This window comes from Amphiura filiformis, chromosome 16 (assembly GCF_039555335.1).
Source record: "Amphiura filiformis chromosome 16, Afil_fr2py, whole genome shotgun sequence".
NCBI lineage: Eukaryota > Metazoa > Echinodermata > Ophiuroidea > Amphilepidida > Amphiuridae > Amphiura > Amphiura filiformis.
In genome coordinates this window covers 50,887,919-50,905,659 of record NC_092643.1, presented here as the reverse complement: position 1 = coordinate 50,905,659, position 17,741 = coordinate 50,887,919, and the positions used below count along the sequence as shown (strand labels likewise).

Below are 17,741 nucleotides of genomic sequence, written 5' to 3'. Positions count from 1 at the left end.
GTTCGATCGAACGGCCACATATTAACGTAAGTAGTTAAAGCCACCGTCCAGAGCCGACATTTTATGCAAGGCATAACCCGGAAGCCAAACCTACGGTTCAGCCGTCTATCTTCCAGGTCGATAAGGTTAAACAAGATGCAACAGTTGTACTTCGAAGTTATTCCTGTATCGATTTATAAATTTATATCATATCGACCAAAGGCAAATGGTCTTCGTAGAATGGATGATGGGTCAAAGGCCATAAAGAATTGTCTTCCTCGAGTTTCCATTGCCGGATTGTCATGTGCACTGCCTTATTTTAAGACAACGCCGATACATCTTGAATAGTTGATGGTATTTGCAATTGCATAACATAAGCAATCTCTTATTTGTTTAACGTCCTAACACCTTTTAAGGAGTTAAAACTCCTTTTTTGTAATTTCAAAATTGAATGTTAAGTAATAACATAATTAATTATGTACATGTAACTGGTATTAGTTTGTAACAAGTATCATGATAGTGTTCAAATGCTCCTGGATGTGGAAGCAAAGTGTCTAGGTACTTCACCAGCTGTCTATATTGTTTTCACCATCATTGTGTTAGTACCTACATTCTTTGTTGACTCTGGGATCCAACGAACAGTTTTTCCGCGGTACGGCCAGTGCATGTATCGGCCATTTGTGGGCGTTATCCCTTAAACATGACGGTACAATTTACTGTGCTTAGTTAAATGCCGATTCTGTTATTCAAATTCTACTTTAATTTAACCGCCCATCCAAGCTAAACTTTTGGTTCAATAGATTAAATTTAGTTCACTATTGCTCCTTATATGAAAGTGTGAAATATAACTAACTCATGAATTCCTGCACAGTTTTAAAATTTCAAATTGGAATAAACATTATAAGTAATAACATAACATCGGTAGATGTACTGTAATATTAGTCTGTAACTTGTATCATAAGTTTTGAAATGCTCCTGGATGTGGAAGCAAAGTGTCTAGGTACTTCACCAGCTGTCTATATTGTTTTCACCATCATTGTGTTAGTACCTACATACTTTGTTATCTCTATGATCCAAAGGACGTTTCTCTGCGGTGCGCCGCGGCGCCCGGTACGGCCTATGCAAGTATCGGCCATTTTGGGATCCTATTCCTTGAACAAGACGGTGCAATATACTGTTGTTAGATAAACGCTTTCATTTAACTATCTATCCTGAACGCCTTATTGGAAAGTGTGAAATATAACTTTTCGTTGCTTACTTCTGCATACTTACTATTATTAAAAAAAACTTTCTACTGTTATATCTGCAGCAATAATCGTGTATACACAGTAATTTCAATGTGGTTCAAACTTGTTTGTCTACGTTTAAAGAATGTGCTTAATTCAGGTTCACCTTTGTAAAAAAAGAACAGTGTATAATAATGTAATATAGAGTATATTAAGGATTTTAACTGTGTACATTTGAATATGATCAAATAAACGGAATATTATTATGTCATCTTGTAATTTTGTTACTGATGGGGAGTGATGTGTAAGTGTTAAAATCATAGATAAATCATGAATTTAGCGGACAACGAACGAGTTTGTCCGTTGAATTCAGTGATTAAATACAAATAGTCTTTGTGTTTTCATCCTTTTTCAAACTTCGTCCCATTTGAAAAGAAATTTTATTTGTATTGAACTACTTCTGCTCATTTTCGCTTTAAGCCTTAATTTTTCGTATTTAGTTTTGTTCAACATTTTAAAAACAGTTATAATAATTTGCCTAGCGACCCTTGTTAATGATTGCGAGCCACTTATATGAAAGTGGTTGTTGCATAAAATGGTGTAAATTCCCTATTTTATATTAATTATATTAACATAAGCTTCCCGAATTGGGACCAAGATTGAAAAAGGATGAAGACACAAAGAATATTTTTCAACTTTTGTTTCCCACAAACTAAGTTTAAGAGAAACGTTGTGAGAAAGGCAATGTGATCTCATATAAGGTCACGTTTGTTTGATACCACCCAAGGGCCAAATTTCCAACTCGAACATATCGAATGAAATATATAATATAACGATCACCATAATTGACCTTTCGGTAAATCCCAGGCTTTGCGAGTACACCTGAGAACTCGTCATTTTACGTCACGCCGACTGTAGCAGTAGCAGTAGCGATGTTAGATAAACGATGTGCGCATCGGCGCAGATCGGACGTAAAATGACGAGTTCTCAGGTGTACTCGCAAAGGTTTATGGGATTTACCGAAAAGGTCAATTATTTGCGGTTAGCACTCTGATGTCGTCATGCCGATGTGTGCGCACATCGTTACTGCGCACTTCGTGGCTCTGACATTATGCGGTAATGATGTTCGCTAAATGATGTGCACATCGGCGTGACGTCAAATGACGACATCTCAGGTCTAACCGCAGAGAGTTATGGGATTTACCGAAAAGGTCAATTAATTCTCGCTATTCGCAATAAGGGCGCCGCCAGCGGTTTGCGATGTAATCGTGATGTATCATGGGAAAAGGTCGACATCCAAGTCCGCGCAATGCGAATATTACTATGCTATTACATAGGAACACGTGACAATATTTTTAGTTTGTCAAAATAAAGGTGTTACACGCGAATCGATACTCAATAATACTTAATAATGTGATTTGAAATGTGCACAATTAATTTTTCTCTATCGATTTGCGTGTAATACCGTTATATTGACAAACTAAAAATATTGTCACGTGTTCCTATGTAATAGCATGGTAATATTCGTATTGCGAGGGACTTGGATGTCGACCTTTTCCCATGATACATCACGATTTTCCCATGATACATCACGATTACATCGCAAACCGCTGGCGGCGCCCTTATTGCGAATAGCGAGAATTAGACAACACAAGTTGCTTTACTTAGCTTAAAAATTCAAATCAATCGGGCCCGGGCCCTATACACTCTAATTTCGTACTATTCATTTTTTTTTATAAAATCCCTACTCATTTATTTTTGATCCTGTAACTATTCGTTTTGATTAGGTATGCGTTGGGCATTTGCCCCAACATCCCCCGTGGCACTGCCACTGCATGTCTGACCAACCCAGTTTGTTTTTTAGCTGTATAAATTAACAACACCGGTTTTTTTTGCTGAAGTGAATTTTGTTGTATTATCAATTTAAATCGACCATCTTATAGTTTCCGTTTTATTTTAACAAGTAACTATTCAAATTGACAAGATCTCAAACTAACTATTTGACAAGATTACCCATTTCGAAATGCGTTAATAATGGTCCAAAAATAACGATAAACATTGTCCGTTCAGGTTTTCATTCTCAAAATTTTTCCAACTTCTCAGGGAGGCACATCCCACCTCACACACACCCCTTACCCCGACGGGCGTCGCTGACACCACGAATTATTGAAAGTGATTTATAGTGCGCTACGCACAGGCACAGCGCCTAGACGTTGATCCACAAGCCTCAACACACTTTACAGGTTGTCGTTGATCACCTACGGCCACACATCATTCCATAACAACACAGGGCTATGGACTTTGCAGCTTCAAAAGCGCACACTCTAGTCATTATATGACCATCGCAATCAGGATTAGCTCCCCGAGTTTCGTACGGGTTACAACGAGACAATTAGCAGTAAGTTCCTTGTCCAAATCTTCACGAGAGCATACTATACCACCGCCAGGGTTCGAACATACACCCTATGGTTCGAACCCGAGCATCATAGTCGAACGCCTTATCGATTGAGCTAACTTGATTGCTAGTTAGCTGCACTGGCAATGACTGGAGACTCAACAATTAGGTCATTCCAACAATTAGGTCATTTATAGGTCACAACCCTGTGATGTGATGTAGGCTAGTCCTGCTTAATCGGAGTACAGCATCCAGATCCAGATCTACTCTTATCCTAAATGCCCTCGCGCCAACCCTGGTATATGCTAATTTCCGAACGTTTGTATTTTCAATAACGTCTCCAAATCATCGTCCAACCACGGTGTCCAAGCTCCTCCTCTTAACGCGGGATTCGCCATTGGGTCATCTGGAGGATAGTAAGCGGGAACGGCCTGGTTGGCATATTTCTGTAATTTTCTGAAAAGTTCATTTACTATAGATACAAATTTTGGATTTCTTGCCAAATTGCATGTTTCAGACGGGTCAGATTTAATGTTATAAAGTTTAACCACAGATCCTTCTGGGTCGCATTCAGGCGATGTATCCCATAGTTCCTGTTTACCTTTTCCAGACTCGGGTGGGGGAAGCCATATTTCTGGAGGAAAGAACAACAACAAACAAATATATTACATAATTTATCAGGCGATGTATGTTGAGAGTTGCCTACCAAAGAGATAACAAACCGAGGATGACGATTTAAATGCGGTCAGGGTTTTAGGGTCTTGCTTGCGATCTCACACCACAACAAAAGAGAAGTCCAGGGCTGATAAAGGAGATGTCAAAAGGGCCCGTACTGCTCCTTGTTCATGAGCTCCGAGGCTCTTGCTACGCCCTGACCCTGTTTCAATTCATGGAATAAGTCCAGGGGCCCGAGGGTTCAGGGGCCGAGCAAAAGCGAAAATGAAACAAGGGATGATGAGGCTCTTACTACGCCCTGACCCTGTTTCAACTCACGGAATAAAAAAAAAATCCCTTTAAAGGGGAAAGCCAGCTTCAATGTAGAAGAAGTCTTGTAATTAGTTTGGTTGGAAGGCATTTTTAGGATCACGCTTACATCCATCATGTTTCTTGACACTCCACCAAACCATCGCTCTCGGACTCAAATAGCTAGCCTTAAGCTGGCGAAAATAAAATGGTTATAGGCTAAATTGAATATTATAATGAGCACAACAGTACTTTGCATGATTTTGGCTCAAATTTGGATTGGTCATGCTAAGTTGTTAAATCCTGCAAGTCCGATCACAGATTTGAGAGCTCGAGTAATTTTTAATGATTTTGAGCACTATTTTTCTTCATGATTTTCCATGGAGGGTAAGTAATTCCCGGGAGTAATTCCCAGACATCATGGACTTCGAGGGCCAGTCGTAAAAAATAATGACGGTCAACTTATTGCTTTTCGTGATCAGGCAATTTTCTTAAGGTTTTAGTGCACATCTCAATATCTTGTCGACGTTGTAACTGATGCCTACGAATAACCTTGGTATAGTCTGTACCAGTAGATAGGTCAAGAAGATCTTTTTAAGGAGACGTGTTTAACACGAATGATTTTATTATTTATTTATTTCTAAACATGGGAGAAACTCGTAATTCCAAATTGCTACTAATTTTATATGTGTATTATAACTACTCACCCTTCTTGCCTGTGGTACCGGTCAGTAATTTCCAATCACCATTCCTGATACCAGCTCGTATCAATGGATTCAACATCTCCTTTTTATTCAGATTTGCTTGCCAATAGTCAGACTCTGTGGTCGTCATCCGCGGAAAGTCTTCTAGTTTATCAATGTTTAATAGAATTTCACTTCTGTTGGAGACACCACCTTCACTGTAAATCATTTACCCAAAAAACACCAGTCAGGTAGGGATGAGACAATAATGTTGTGGTTGGTGTTTACTTTTTTACTGTGTGCAGGATATAAACGCTAAACGGCCCATTATAATAGAAGACCGAATTTAAAAAAAAGACTAGTTTGCGTATGACGTCCTGTTAACCAGACTGCAAATGCTGTACTGCGCAGGTTAGCAACCAATCACGTCACACGTTTGCCCTGACGTCAGGCCCAAACTAGTCTTTTTAATTCGGTCTTTAATTATAGTCCGAAGGGTCAATTAGATGATTAGTCCGAAAAGGTTTCAAGTTTGGGACATTTTAGATTAGGATTAGGCATAGGGATATGTTTAAGGTTACGGCTAGCATTAGGGTTAGGGTTACGGTCCGTTCATCATACTACCACCGCATTTGCGATGCGTTGATTTGCTATGCCGATATATCGACTACTTTTTGCCGCAACTCAACGCAACTCGTCGCATTTCCAAGTTAAAATGTATTTAACTTTATTGCGATATCGCAATGCAGTAGTTTGCAGTACGATTTGCCGCACCGCATCGAAAAGCAACGCATCGCAAATATGGCGGTAGTATGGACGGACCTTTAAAATGTATTTAACTTATTGAGATATCGCAATGCAGTAGTTTGCAGTACCATGCAGTGCGGCAACGCACCCCATCGCAAAGCAAATGTGGTGGTAGTATGAACGGACCTTTAGCGTTGTTAGTGATAGGGTTACTACTGGGTTAGGGTCAGATTTATGTTTTGGGTTAAGATTAGAACTTAGGTTATAGGTTAGAATTAAGGTGATATATAATATGCGGTTTAAACAGCGTGTTCATTAGCACCCCACATACACGACCAGTAGAGCGTACAGTATGCGTTCACGTGCGACGTACGTTACGGGTTGTTCCAGCACACGCAAATACAGGTAATTTCGATCACACTGACTTCCGGTAGAGAAACCCAGGCCTGATCCACGTATTAAGCTGAATGTATCCTACATCGCTGAGCAATAGCGATTGGTTTTTAGCCAATGAGGTGGAGCGCTATTTGTTGCGTTGGGAAAAGCGTGCTATTTCATTGGTCAAATACCAAACGCTTGTCGCTCAGCGATGGAGTTTAAATTCAGCTTTAGACAATACACTAGGTGACCGTACCTGAACGTGCGATGTCATGTGATGTTGCTGACTCGCTGTAACCAAACGGTACTCTTGAATGGCATGCAAATTGACACCACGCATGCACGCAGGGCTGTCAACTTTTTCGAAGTGGCGTTCCGGGACGGAAATATTGTTTGCCGACTACAACTGCCCCATGATTACGTGAGCCCGGGCGCTCGAATGCGTGACTGTCACGCTCATTGCGTGAAGTTGACACGTACCGCGTTCACATTCGTTCACATAATCTATCGGTATTTTTGTATTATGAAGAGCTTATATTTCCAAACCGTGTTTGGTCCACAACCACATGTTTTTCATTTACTTGTGTGATACAATCGCAATTACTTTGACATGTTTGACATTATAGCAACACTGAGTTGTACCATCAAAAAGCAATTATTTATCACAACTTAACAATATGCAGACTATTGTTCTCATTTGGGAGACAAAGGCCTCACACAGTATTGTTACTGTGCATCCATCCACTCTTTGCTTTGTAGTGGTGCATCCAACTGAAATTATAATACCTATAGTATCACAACCCATTGCTATATCGCACAGGTAAATCAGAAACACGTGTTTGTGGACTTAACACGGTTTGGAAATAAGCTCTTCACCTGTACCTAATCATTTTCCATTGATTAACTCCGTCTAGTGGTTTCTTCATGTGTGCGGTACTTCCACCTGCAATGCCATCTATAATTGTAGGAAACCAATCACTGATGTGCATCAGTTCTTTGTTAACTGTGCCTTTAACGTGATTGGAAAGTAACGGACTGTTGACGAATCCTGGTGCCCGTATTCCTCCTTCCCATAGGTCCTTTTTTTCTCCTTTTAGGGGCCAGTTATTTCCACCAGAACTACCACTTTTACCACCATTATCTGTGATGGAGTAAAAAAGATGGGCATGCCGTTTTTACACTTCTTCATTTCCCATAATATAGCGACTGGAACGTTCTTTTAGACGCTACAACAGACAATGACCCAAATCGGCCCTTAAGCCAACTAAATACTTAAAACGTATAAATTATGAAAAAGTGGGTAATGGTGAATCCAACGGACGAGGACACAAAACATATCAAGGATCAATAAATGATACAGGAGGATACCTTGAATAAGAACAACAGGGAAGAAAAAAGCAAGGTACACCAACTTGATGTGGGGAAACAAGTAAAATGCAGACTAGACCGGGGACTAGACAGTATGCAGGGGACAAAACAGCAAATGTAGACAGAAGAAGTAGGCAAAGTTCGATAGCCAAAAATTACCAGTTCCAAGGCCCACAGAATTAAGTGCTGAACCTGCAAAAACAACAAGGATCAATGGTAATACAAAACTGCACTAGAACAAGTGATGAAAATCACTGTGCATATAAACAGACACGCTAAACCAAACATCCAGAGTAGGCACAAAACAGGCAAAGTTCGATGGCCAAAAATTGCCAATTCCAGAGCCCACAAAAGTGTCAGGAAAACAGTACACTGGAAGTGATGAAAATCACTGTGTACATAGCAGTCAAACACTAAACAGACAAAAAACAACTGACGTTTCGAGCAGATAAACTGCTCTTCTTCAGGGACAGACATACAAAACAATATAGTTTGCTTTATATTTTGTTGTCTGTCCCTGAAGAAGAGCAGTTTATCTGCTCGAAACGTCGGTTGTTTTTTGTCTGTTTAGTGTTTGACTGCTATGTACACAGTGATTTTCATCACTTCATTCGATTATTAGCTGGATGTTGGAGGCGCAGGGTGCTGCTAACATCAGCTCTGTACATTTTGTATGTTTTTGACCATTATTTTCTACCATCACCTTCCAAATTTGGTATTGATGTACTGTGTTTGAACCAAGGATTTCAACTGGATCATTTTTATATAACTTTGAAATCGGTAGAAGAGATATTGCTTGAAGTTTGATTTTTTATTTTCATCATTCATGGTATGTATGTATGATACTGTATACTGCCATGTATGGATTTAACAATACACTGTTCAATGTGGTAACTAACTGTTTAACCAATAAATCCATACTGTTCAACTAGGCATAGCTACTTGAGTGTTGAATGAGGCACCCTGTGCAGTGTTCTATGATGAGAGCCCTAATCATCTTGGGACTATGGTTTGGTTGTGTGTCTGTGTATGTTGTTGTAGCACCACCTTATACAGCAACACAGTCAATAACCAAGAGCCATTTTCTTGGAACTAGAATTTCCTATTAATCTAACTTAAGTTCTACATTTCAACTACAGCTTCTTTTGTCTGGAGATGTGAACCCTAATCCTGGGCCAAACAAGATCCCAGTAGATGAACATGCGAACAATTCACAATCATGTAAACCATTACCTGAATGTCAAACATCCAAACAAATATCTTATAGTAGAGATGTACTCTTAAGTCTTCGTGCCAGTCAATCTAGAGTCTCATCAGAGGTCTGGTCTACTTTAAGATCTCTTAGACTTTGCCGTCCTACAAGGAGAGGATCTGCGGCTGGGTGCCTACAACGCCTACGCATGAACACTTCTAGACCCATTCCGATCGTAACCCATTCACGTGAAAATGCTTTAAACCAAACAATTCCTGTCATTGTTATCCAGCGTTCTTCTATTTCCCACCCTGAACCATTGCGTAATAAACATAATTTGAGAAATTTGGAGTTTGTTCAACTCCCTTCCCCGGAAACGGACACTTCCCTTCCCCGGAAAGTGAATGAAGCTCGGGCAAATCGAACAATTTCTTCGCAACTGCAAAAGTGTGCTAAATTACCCATTGTTTATATGACTAATGCGCAATCTCTTGGAAACAAATTTGAAGAGGCTGAAGTGGTTTTACAAATAAACAATGTTGACATCTGTGTAATAACCGAAACATGGTTCTCCAGTAATATCCCTGAAAACCAACTGAGTATCCCAACTTATTTTCCAAAGATCATGACAGTAAGCGTGGTGGTGGTGTTGCCATTTATGTGAAGGATGATATACCAGCTACCACTTTTGATAAGCTTATAGAAAAAAGTCCCGGCAGAGTTGGAGTGCATATGGGTAAAAGTAAGACCTGAGAGACTGCCCAGGAGTGTGTCCTCAATTGCAGTATGCGCCGTGTACATTACAACCAAATCGCCCCATCAGAACCTGCTGACTGATCATCTGCTGTCAAGTGTGGATTTTTTAAGAACAAAATACCCTGATATAGGGATCTTGATATTGGGTGACTTTAATAGAATGAATGTTAATACTATATTGAGAGGCAATGACTTTAAGCAACTTGTTGATTTCCCCACACGTGGAGATGCAACGCTTGATCTGATGCTGACTAGTAGCAAGTTAAATGAATACTATGCAAAGCCAATGCCTATTTCGCCGATTGGCCTTAGTGACCACGTGAGTATTCTGTGGAATCCTAAGATCTTGCCAAAAGCTACTATGAGATCTTCCTCAGTAAAGATCACTCGTCCTCTTCACGGGTCTGGAATTCGTGCATTTGGGTCATGGATTCAAGGTCAAAACTGGGATGAGGTTTTAGAATGTGATTCCACACAAAATAAGACTGATGCCTTTTATTCAATTCTTGAACTTGGTATTGATAAGTACTTTCCTGAAAAAAAGAGGAAAATCCTGGCCAATGATAAACCCTGGATAACAGAACATGTAAAACAGTTAATTGTTGAACGTCAAAAGGCATTTCAATCAGGTAATGTTAGTGAATGGCGTAAGCTTAGAAATCTAGTTAAAAGAGAGGTTGAAAAAGCCAAAATCTCATATCATGCCAACAGAGTTAGACACTTACAGAAAGCAGAACCACGTATCAAGAACTGAAAACATTACCAACTTTTGCCTTCCAAAGAGCCTCCTCCTCATCTTTACCCATGGGTAGTGTACAATGAACTCAGGAAAATAAATCCCAACAAATCTAGTGGTCCTGATGGAGTCCCGGCAAAATTAATCAAATAATTTGCTTACGAGATCAGTGTCCCTTTTACGGACATCCTTAATTGCTCTTTCAAAGAAGGCACAGTTCCAAGCCAATGGAAAAAGGCCATTGTTGTTCCTGTTCCTAAACAGAGTCCTGCTAGTGTTGATAAACTGCGTCCGGTCTCGTTGACATCTATCTTTGCTAAGATTGCAGAAGGCTTCATTTCAGGCTGGGTACTTGATGATATCAGTAATATTATAGACAAAAAACAATTTGGTAATGTTCCTGGTGTATCTACTAGTCATTACATTCTTAATTTAGTCCACAAAAGAGTCACAATGTTGGGACGGTAGTATTGACTGATTTTTTAAAGGCATTTGACCTTGTAAACCACACTGTGCTCATAAATAAGATCATTCAAATGGGTGTGCGCAGAAATATTATTCCCTGGATTTGTGACTTTCATCATCACCGCCAGCAGTGTGTGAGGTATAACAGTGATCTTTCCAATTATGTCTTCCTGAATGGCGGTGTGCCTCAAGGCACAAAATTTGGTCCCATTGGTTTCCAAATCATCATCAATAATGCTGCCATTGGTTCCCATTCTCAATACTGGAAGTATGTGGATGACCTCACTTTTGCTGAAAACAAGAAGATTGGGGAGAAGGGGGGATTGCAGGAAGACTTGAATGAGTTTTCAGAATGGGCTAGATCCAATCAACTCAATTCAAATCTATCCAAGTGCCAGGCACTGGAAATATGTTTCAATAAGTCTGCCCCACTGCATGCTGACTTAATGATTGGTTCTAAGAAGCTGTCCTATGTCAACAAAGCTAAAGTTCTTGGTGTCTACATACAAAATGATCTTAAGTGGGAGTCACAAATTGAAAACATGACTAAGAGAGCCAACCAAAGGCTTTTTATGCTGAGATCTCTTAAAAAATTTGGCTTTGACCGTGAAGAGCAAAAGTTATGTTAGACCAGGTGTGGAATATGGAGATGCAGTGTGGCATTCTGGTTTATCTATAAAGCGAACATATGAGCTTGAAATAATTCAAAAGAGAGCTTCTGATGCATTAAATACATGTGGGCTTAATTCTTTGCAAGAAAGAAGGGAGGATCACTGCCTTAAATTTGCCAAAAGCCTTGGTGACAATGAAAGAACAAATCATTTATTGCCACCCACCAGATTCGCCATCCATGGTAGAAACTTGAGAAATAGCCAAAATATTTCTCAATTGGCTTAAAAACAAACCGTTTCCAGCAAAGCCCTGTGCCTTATTTTGTGAATCTTTTGAATGCTAACTAAAAGGCATTTTTTCTGGCTGCTTTCACTAAAATTGCTCCTGATTCCTTGACTTTTGAGTAATAATATTGGTTTTATATAAGAATTTTCCAGTTTAAGTTTGTTTTCAGGATATATATTTTTTGCTTGTATTTAATGTGTATTTCTAAATACTTGATGATAATTGTGAGTGTAATGTTGTATGTTGCTCGTTTGCCTGTAGGTAGTAAGTACTTGAGTTAGGTAAATAAGTGAGTGAGGATGTCTAATTTGGGTTTTTTGCGGCATGAATAATTCTAAATTAGTTTGGTGTGTTGCGGCAATATCAGTGCTTGATTCGTGTGCAATATTTTTTTTTTTTTATTAATAAGTGTGTTTCTATTACTGTTGTAATTTGATTATGCATGTATTGATTCTGTATGTTTTATACCATGTAAAAAATACGCAATTTGGCCTTAGAGCCACGAGGTTATTTTTAATAAAATTGAATTGAATAAAATTGAATTGAATTCCAGTGTACTGTTTTCCTGACACTTTTGTGGGCTCTGGAATTGTCAATTTTTGGCCATCGAACTTTGCCTGTTTTGTGCCTACTCTGGATGTTTGGTTTAGCGTGTCTGTTTATATGCACAGTGATTTTCATCACTTGTTCTAGTGCAGTTTTGTATTACCATTGATCCTTGTTGTTTTTGCAGGTTCAGCGCTTAATTCTGTGGGCCTTGGAACTGGTAATTTTTGGCTATCGAACTTTGCCTACTTCTTCTGTCTACATTTGCTGTTTTTATCCCCCTGCATACTGTCTAGTCTGCATTTTACTTGTTTCCCCACATCAAGTTGGTGTACCTTGCTTTTTTCTTTCCTGTATAAATTATGGTTAATGGAAATTGGACTTGCAAGTGAGCTCAAATCAAAAACTCCAAGATTAACCAACCTCAGAGTGACGAAAACTCCTCTTCATAAAAAACAAAATCAACAACAACCTTTGGTAACTAAATCAACAACAACCTTTGGTAACTTGCAGTCCCTTTCGTTCAAGGCTGTAATTCTCAGAGAAAGTCAAAGGTTTACAAAACATGCAAAAGGTATAACTCCCTACTGGAAATTATTATTATTATTATTATTATTATTATTATTATTATTATTATAAAACATTTATATGGCGCTCCACAAAGCACAGAAATACCATCTGAAATTAGGTTAAAGGACACCGCCAACGTCCGGAAGAAGTAGAGATTCACCACTCATTCAACAAACAACATTACATGCTGATGACGGAGAGTGGTTTCTCTGAAACTTTCGAATCAAAGAAAATCTCCTTCATAAGTTGTACATTTCGCGGCAAATTGTTTAAATGATTTAACAAGAACAAAAATGACAAAATGAAGCAGCAAAAGTGTATAGAAACATATCCGGGTTAGTTGAAATTCACAAATTCTTGCGGGCAAGTTGTAAAACGGTGAAAACACACACAACCGATCCAATCTGGATCGACGATCAATCATAAACCCTTTGAAAGGACGCATCCATTTTCTTTAGCTGGGCTTCTTTGACTTTAAATAATTACCTGATGAAAATATGAAGACTGTATTATCCCACATTCCAGTTTTCTTGAGTGTATCAGTGACATTTTTGACTCCTTCGTCCAGGATGTAAGCCATTGCAGCAAGTGAACGCCTCTCGTTGTCTTCGATGTGCTCAAACATGTCCATGTAATGCTGAGGAGCCTGGAGAGGGCTGTGTACATTTTTATATGCGAGGTAGAGAAACATGGGCTTTACGAGCAAACAGAGAAGGAGGAAAAAGAAAGCCGTAAAAAGAGATGAGTTACATTGCTTCCCATACATCCACACAAAATTTTAGGGTTGGTTTGTTTGAGAATGAGAATAAAGGTTTTGAAACCAGCCGTGTATCTATCGTCTGATGATAATCCTTAAGAATGTTTGCTGCTCAAGGGTGATCATATCAACCAAGTTTCATTACAATCCAACTATCTATTATCAGTAACTGTTAGCCTTGATATGACCTTGATGATTTTAATACTTAGTTGTGATTACAGGCATATGCACAATCCGACAATCAACGCTCAGTTGACATCAAATGACCATCAGCTTGTAACACTATACACTCAGCTCTGCTAGTTCTGGATAAATAAAGCTCAGTCAAGAAAAAGCAATCTCTTCAATAATACGGGAGATTCCACTATTTTCACGTGGTGGAACACTTAAAATACATCGGTGATAAATACATGGCTGGGTCTCAAAACAATACTGTTATTCACTAAGAATAACAAAAGAGACTGAAATGAATTACCGTAAAACCCCGTCTACAAGCATACATAGTGTTTTTATGAAAGCTAAATTAATTCGAAGCCAGCGTAAATATACCAATACAATAGATTGGTCTTAAAATAATACTTGTTTGTATATGCTTGGACCCGTAATTTATTTGCTCATATTCCATAATGGCGCCTGGATTAGTGTAGCTTTCATCAGAAGCACTCTATATGCTTATAGACGGGGTTTTACGGTATTACCTTTTTCGGATCATGCCACTCAATGGTTTCCTGTGCTTTATGTGTAAATAGCGTCGTAGAATAAACCCCTTCATACCTCCATTCCATAGTCTCATTTGCTCTCAAGTCTTTGCCGTTGCATACTTCTTTGCTTGCATATCCGCTCTCTTTGGGATAAGTGAATGTCTTGTTGTGATCATAGTGATCATGACCTCCTACACCGTATCCTTGTAAGTAGGGAACACATTGTATTATTAGGTTTAAATACTCTGCGTGTGCTACCCATCCTATAGGCTTCAACGTGAAAGTCGAAGTTTTGAGATATTTTCTCAAAATATCAAGAGATATCGCAAAAACCACTGAACTAATACTCGGCTTGTTTGTACTCATATTAATGCATTTTTCATGCTGATTCCAAATATGGTCATGAAAATCTACAATTCTCAAATTTTTTAATCACTATGAACTGTTCAGTAGGCCCGTTACCGCCCGTATCAAATTAATATTAAATATCCCATTTCATCCATTTGCTTTTAGGTTTTCTACTTATATAGCCACCTGTGACTAAAGCACTAGAAAGACTAAAAAAAAGAATGAAGAAAAAAGACCAAGGAAATGCTAGTCACTCCCAACAAATCAATTGTACAATTTTGCTCTTAGGTGTCGCGACGAGAAATAAGAAACTTGTTCATTTCCATTTGATCACTATGAACTGTTCAGTAGGCCTATATCAAATTAATATTAAATATTCCATAAACTTTGTCCTTAATATAATTCTCACCGAAAAAAGAGTCGAACCCGCGACGCGTTGGTAGACACTCTGTTCTACAACAACCAAGATGCCATTTTCCTATTGCATGTGTCATATAACCCAACTCTTTTAGTTTCTCCGGTAAGGTGGTTTCACTTAAGGGCAAACAGGTTGGCTGAGCTGCTCTGAATAGCCGATGTTGTAAACCATAACGAATCTAGGGGTATTATCACGAAATAAGAATTCACTTGTTTGATACAAAAATTGTTTTCAAAAAAGTGGACTTAATTTTGTTCAGAATTAAAGTATACAGTGTTTATTGCTGTTGATGTTCAAAATGGCACAAAGTCTCAAGAAGTAAGCCGAGGTGAGGTGAGGTTGCAGCTTTCTTTACGTTGTCAACTTGACCGTTCTTTTGGTAGATTTTCTCTACCAGTACAATGATACGAACAGTAAGCGTCTAGTGGAGTCCATAATATGTTTAGTTTGCACCCAATTTATCAAAATGTACTTACCAGATACCTCCCTGTCATGAGGACACTCCTCGATGGTGAGCAGAAAGGTTGCACATAATAATTCTCCAGTTTGACACCTTCTGAAGCCAGTGTATCCAAATGCGGTGTTTTAACTGCAGACATACCATTGACAGCATGGTATCCGATGTCATTGTAGCCTAAGTCATCCGCCAGGATAAACACAATGTGGGGGCGTGGTGGTGTGTGCAGTTCATAGACTATTAATTGTTGATACTCCTTGATACTTCTTGAACAGATATTGTAGGATAATATGATGAACGCCAACATCGAGGCGAAAATGAGAAATGTTGTCCACCTCATCGCCCGCGCCATGGTGGGGGTGTGTGGGGGTGTGTAAGGGTTGTGTGGGTTGTGGGGTAGGGGTTAAGAAATGAGGTAATCACATAATCACGGAGGTTTTCTGTTGCAAAGTTAGTGGCCTATTATATCCTATACTGTCTTGATTAGCTTTGATTGCCATATGCTAGAAAAAAAACACAACACAAAAGGTATAGTTTGCCTATCCGTTCAAAGGTCCAGAGAAATGAATAGAACAGATAATAGTATGTTGACCGTTATATATCACGCTGAATTTTGACAAATGACCGCTCAGTTTTTGAAATAGAAGAATTTTACGAAACTTCCTCATTTTCAATCCGTTCCACGGAGTCAAATATTAGACGCCTCATGCGCTGATTATGCGCAATGACTCGCACTCCAAACACAGATCATCGATTGATATTTAAGCCCATGGAAAGGTTTGAAAATATGTGATAGCTGATTTTTCAACTTAGCTTTCAGTATGAAAATTCTTGAGAATTTCTATATGTCATTGTTGGTAACGATATTTTCTACCCGGTTAGTTGTGCATGTGCCACACACACAATATAATAGCATTCCAAGTACTTGTCAATGTAAAATTATGAAACATGAACTCCATCCATGGCGTTGTCTTTTTTTAAAGACATTTCTTGTTTAAATTCTTATATTTCAAGAACGGGGTGGTCAATAGAAACTGTCAATTGTCAAAATTCAAAAAGTATGTGATAGCTGATTTATTCACCAGTTATTTAGTTATTTTTAGTTGTGGCGTTAAACTACCCAAACAATTAAGGTTACACAAAGAGACGTATAAAAAACGTATAAAAGACGTATAAAGTTGTTCTCTAAAACAGAGTTTTCTCAGTAATCAAATATCGCAGCGAGTGAAATGTTGGTGCATTGGATGTAGCTTAACATTTTTTGTGTGTGTTATATACAAATTATTAGAATAAATTTGAAAATCCTTCGTTTAAAGCATTTTTACCCACCATGTTCACAAGATCAAAAACACGTTCCATGAGGTTTTTTTCAAATGTGCGCTCCGTATAAATCCACACCGAGGATTGTTTTCTTCTTTTCGTATTGTATTACAAATCGATCAAAGAAATAATGTTGCCATGGGGAAGAACCAAATACAGTACCGATTAAATTTTAAAAGCCCGTTTTGGGGGAACATTTTGGAGAATTTGCTTGAGAAAAAGCTGGTTTGTGAAATTATCGATATCTTGATTACGAGACGTTAATTTAGACATCTGAATACCTACATTATTTCTCAACATTCTGCCAATTGCTATTCCATTTGATTTTCACTCCAAATTGAAGCTAGTTTTGCAAAAAACGAGGTTTTCCTCCATCAGTTCGTTCAAAATTTCAGCGCCGACATGCGTCGTGTTTATTCTAAGAGCCATAATGCGGACGCGATTGTAATCATGTAATTGCATCCAATTACAGTTAAATCATCCGCTTTGAGAACAGTGAATTGCGTAAGCTGATCTATGGCCGTTTTTTGGCCGAGTGGATAGAGCGTTGGACTGGGAATCTAATATGAACTATTTTTGTGGGTTCGAGTCTCCGTGTGGCTGAATTTCCTTTTTTTTCTCTTTTCTCATTTTTACTTCCTTTCTTTCCTCTTTTCTTTCACCCTTTCTTTTTCATTTCTTTTTTTTTTTTTCATTTCTTTCTTTCTTTCTTTCTTTTCGTTCATTTTCTTTCTCTCTCTTTCTTTCTCTTTCACTTCACTATTTCTTTATTCTTTCTTGCTCCTTTCTTTTTAGTTTTATTTGATTGATTCGCTGAGTGCAGTGAATCGTGATTGATT

At 38.6% G+C, this 17,741-nt stretch overlaps 1 protein-coding gene across 1 annotated transcript; it reads right to left on the bottom strand.

The window, feature by feature from the left end:
- Nucleotides 1-3,349: 3,349 nt before the first annotated feature.
- Nucleotides 3,350-15,889, bottom strand: LOC140136423 (arylsulfatase B-like). The gene is made up of 7 exons (XM_072158148.1): nucleotides 15,602-15,889; nucleotides 15,117-15,303; nucleotides 14,357-14,562; nucleotides 13,388-13,595; nucleotides 7,254-7,512; nucleotides 5,271-5,464; nucleotides 3,350-4,234 (listed from the first exon to the last, which is right to left on the bottom strand). The coding sequence occupies exons 1-7, from the start codon at nucleotides 15,887-15,889 to the stop codon at nucleotides 3,906-3,908; spliced, it is 1,671 nt and encodes a 556-aa protein (XP_072014249.1). The 3' UTR covers nucleotides 3,350-3,905.
- Between the last annotated feature and the right edge of the window lie 1,852 nt (nucleotides 15,890-17,741).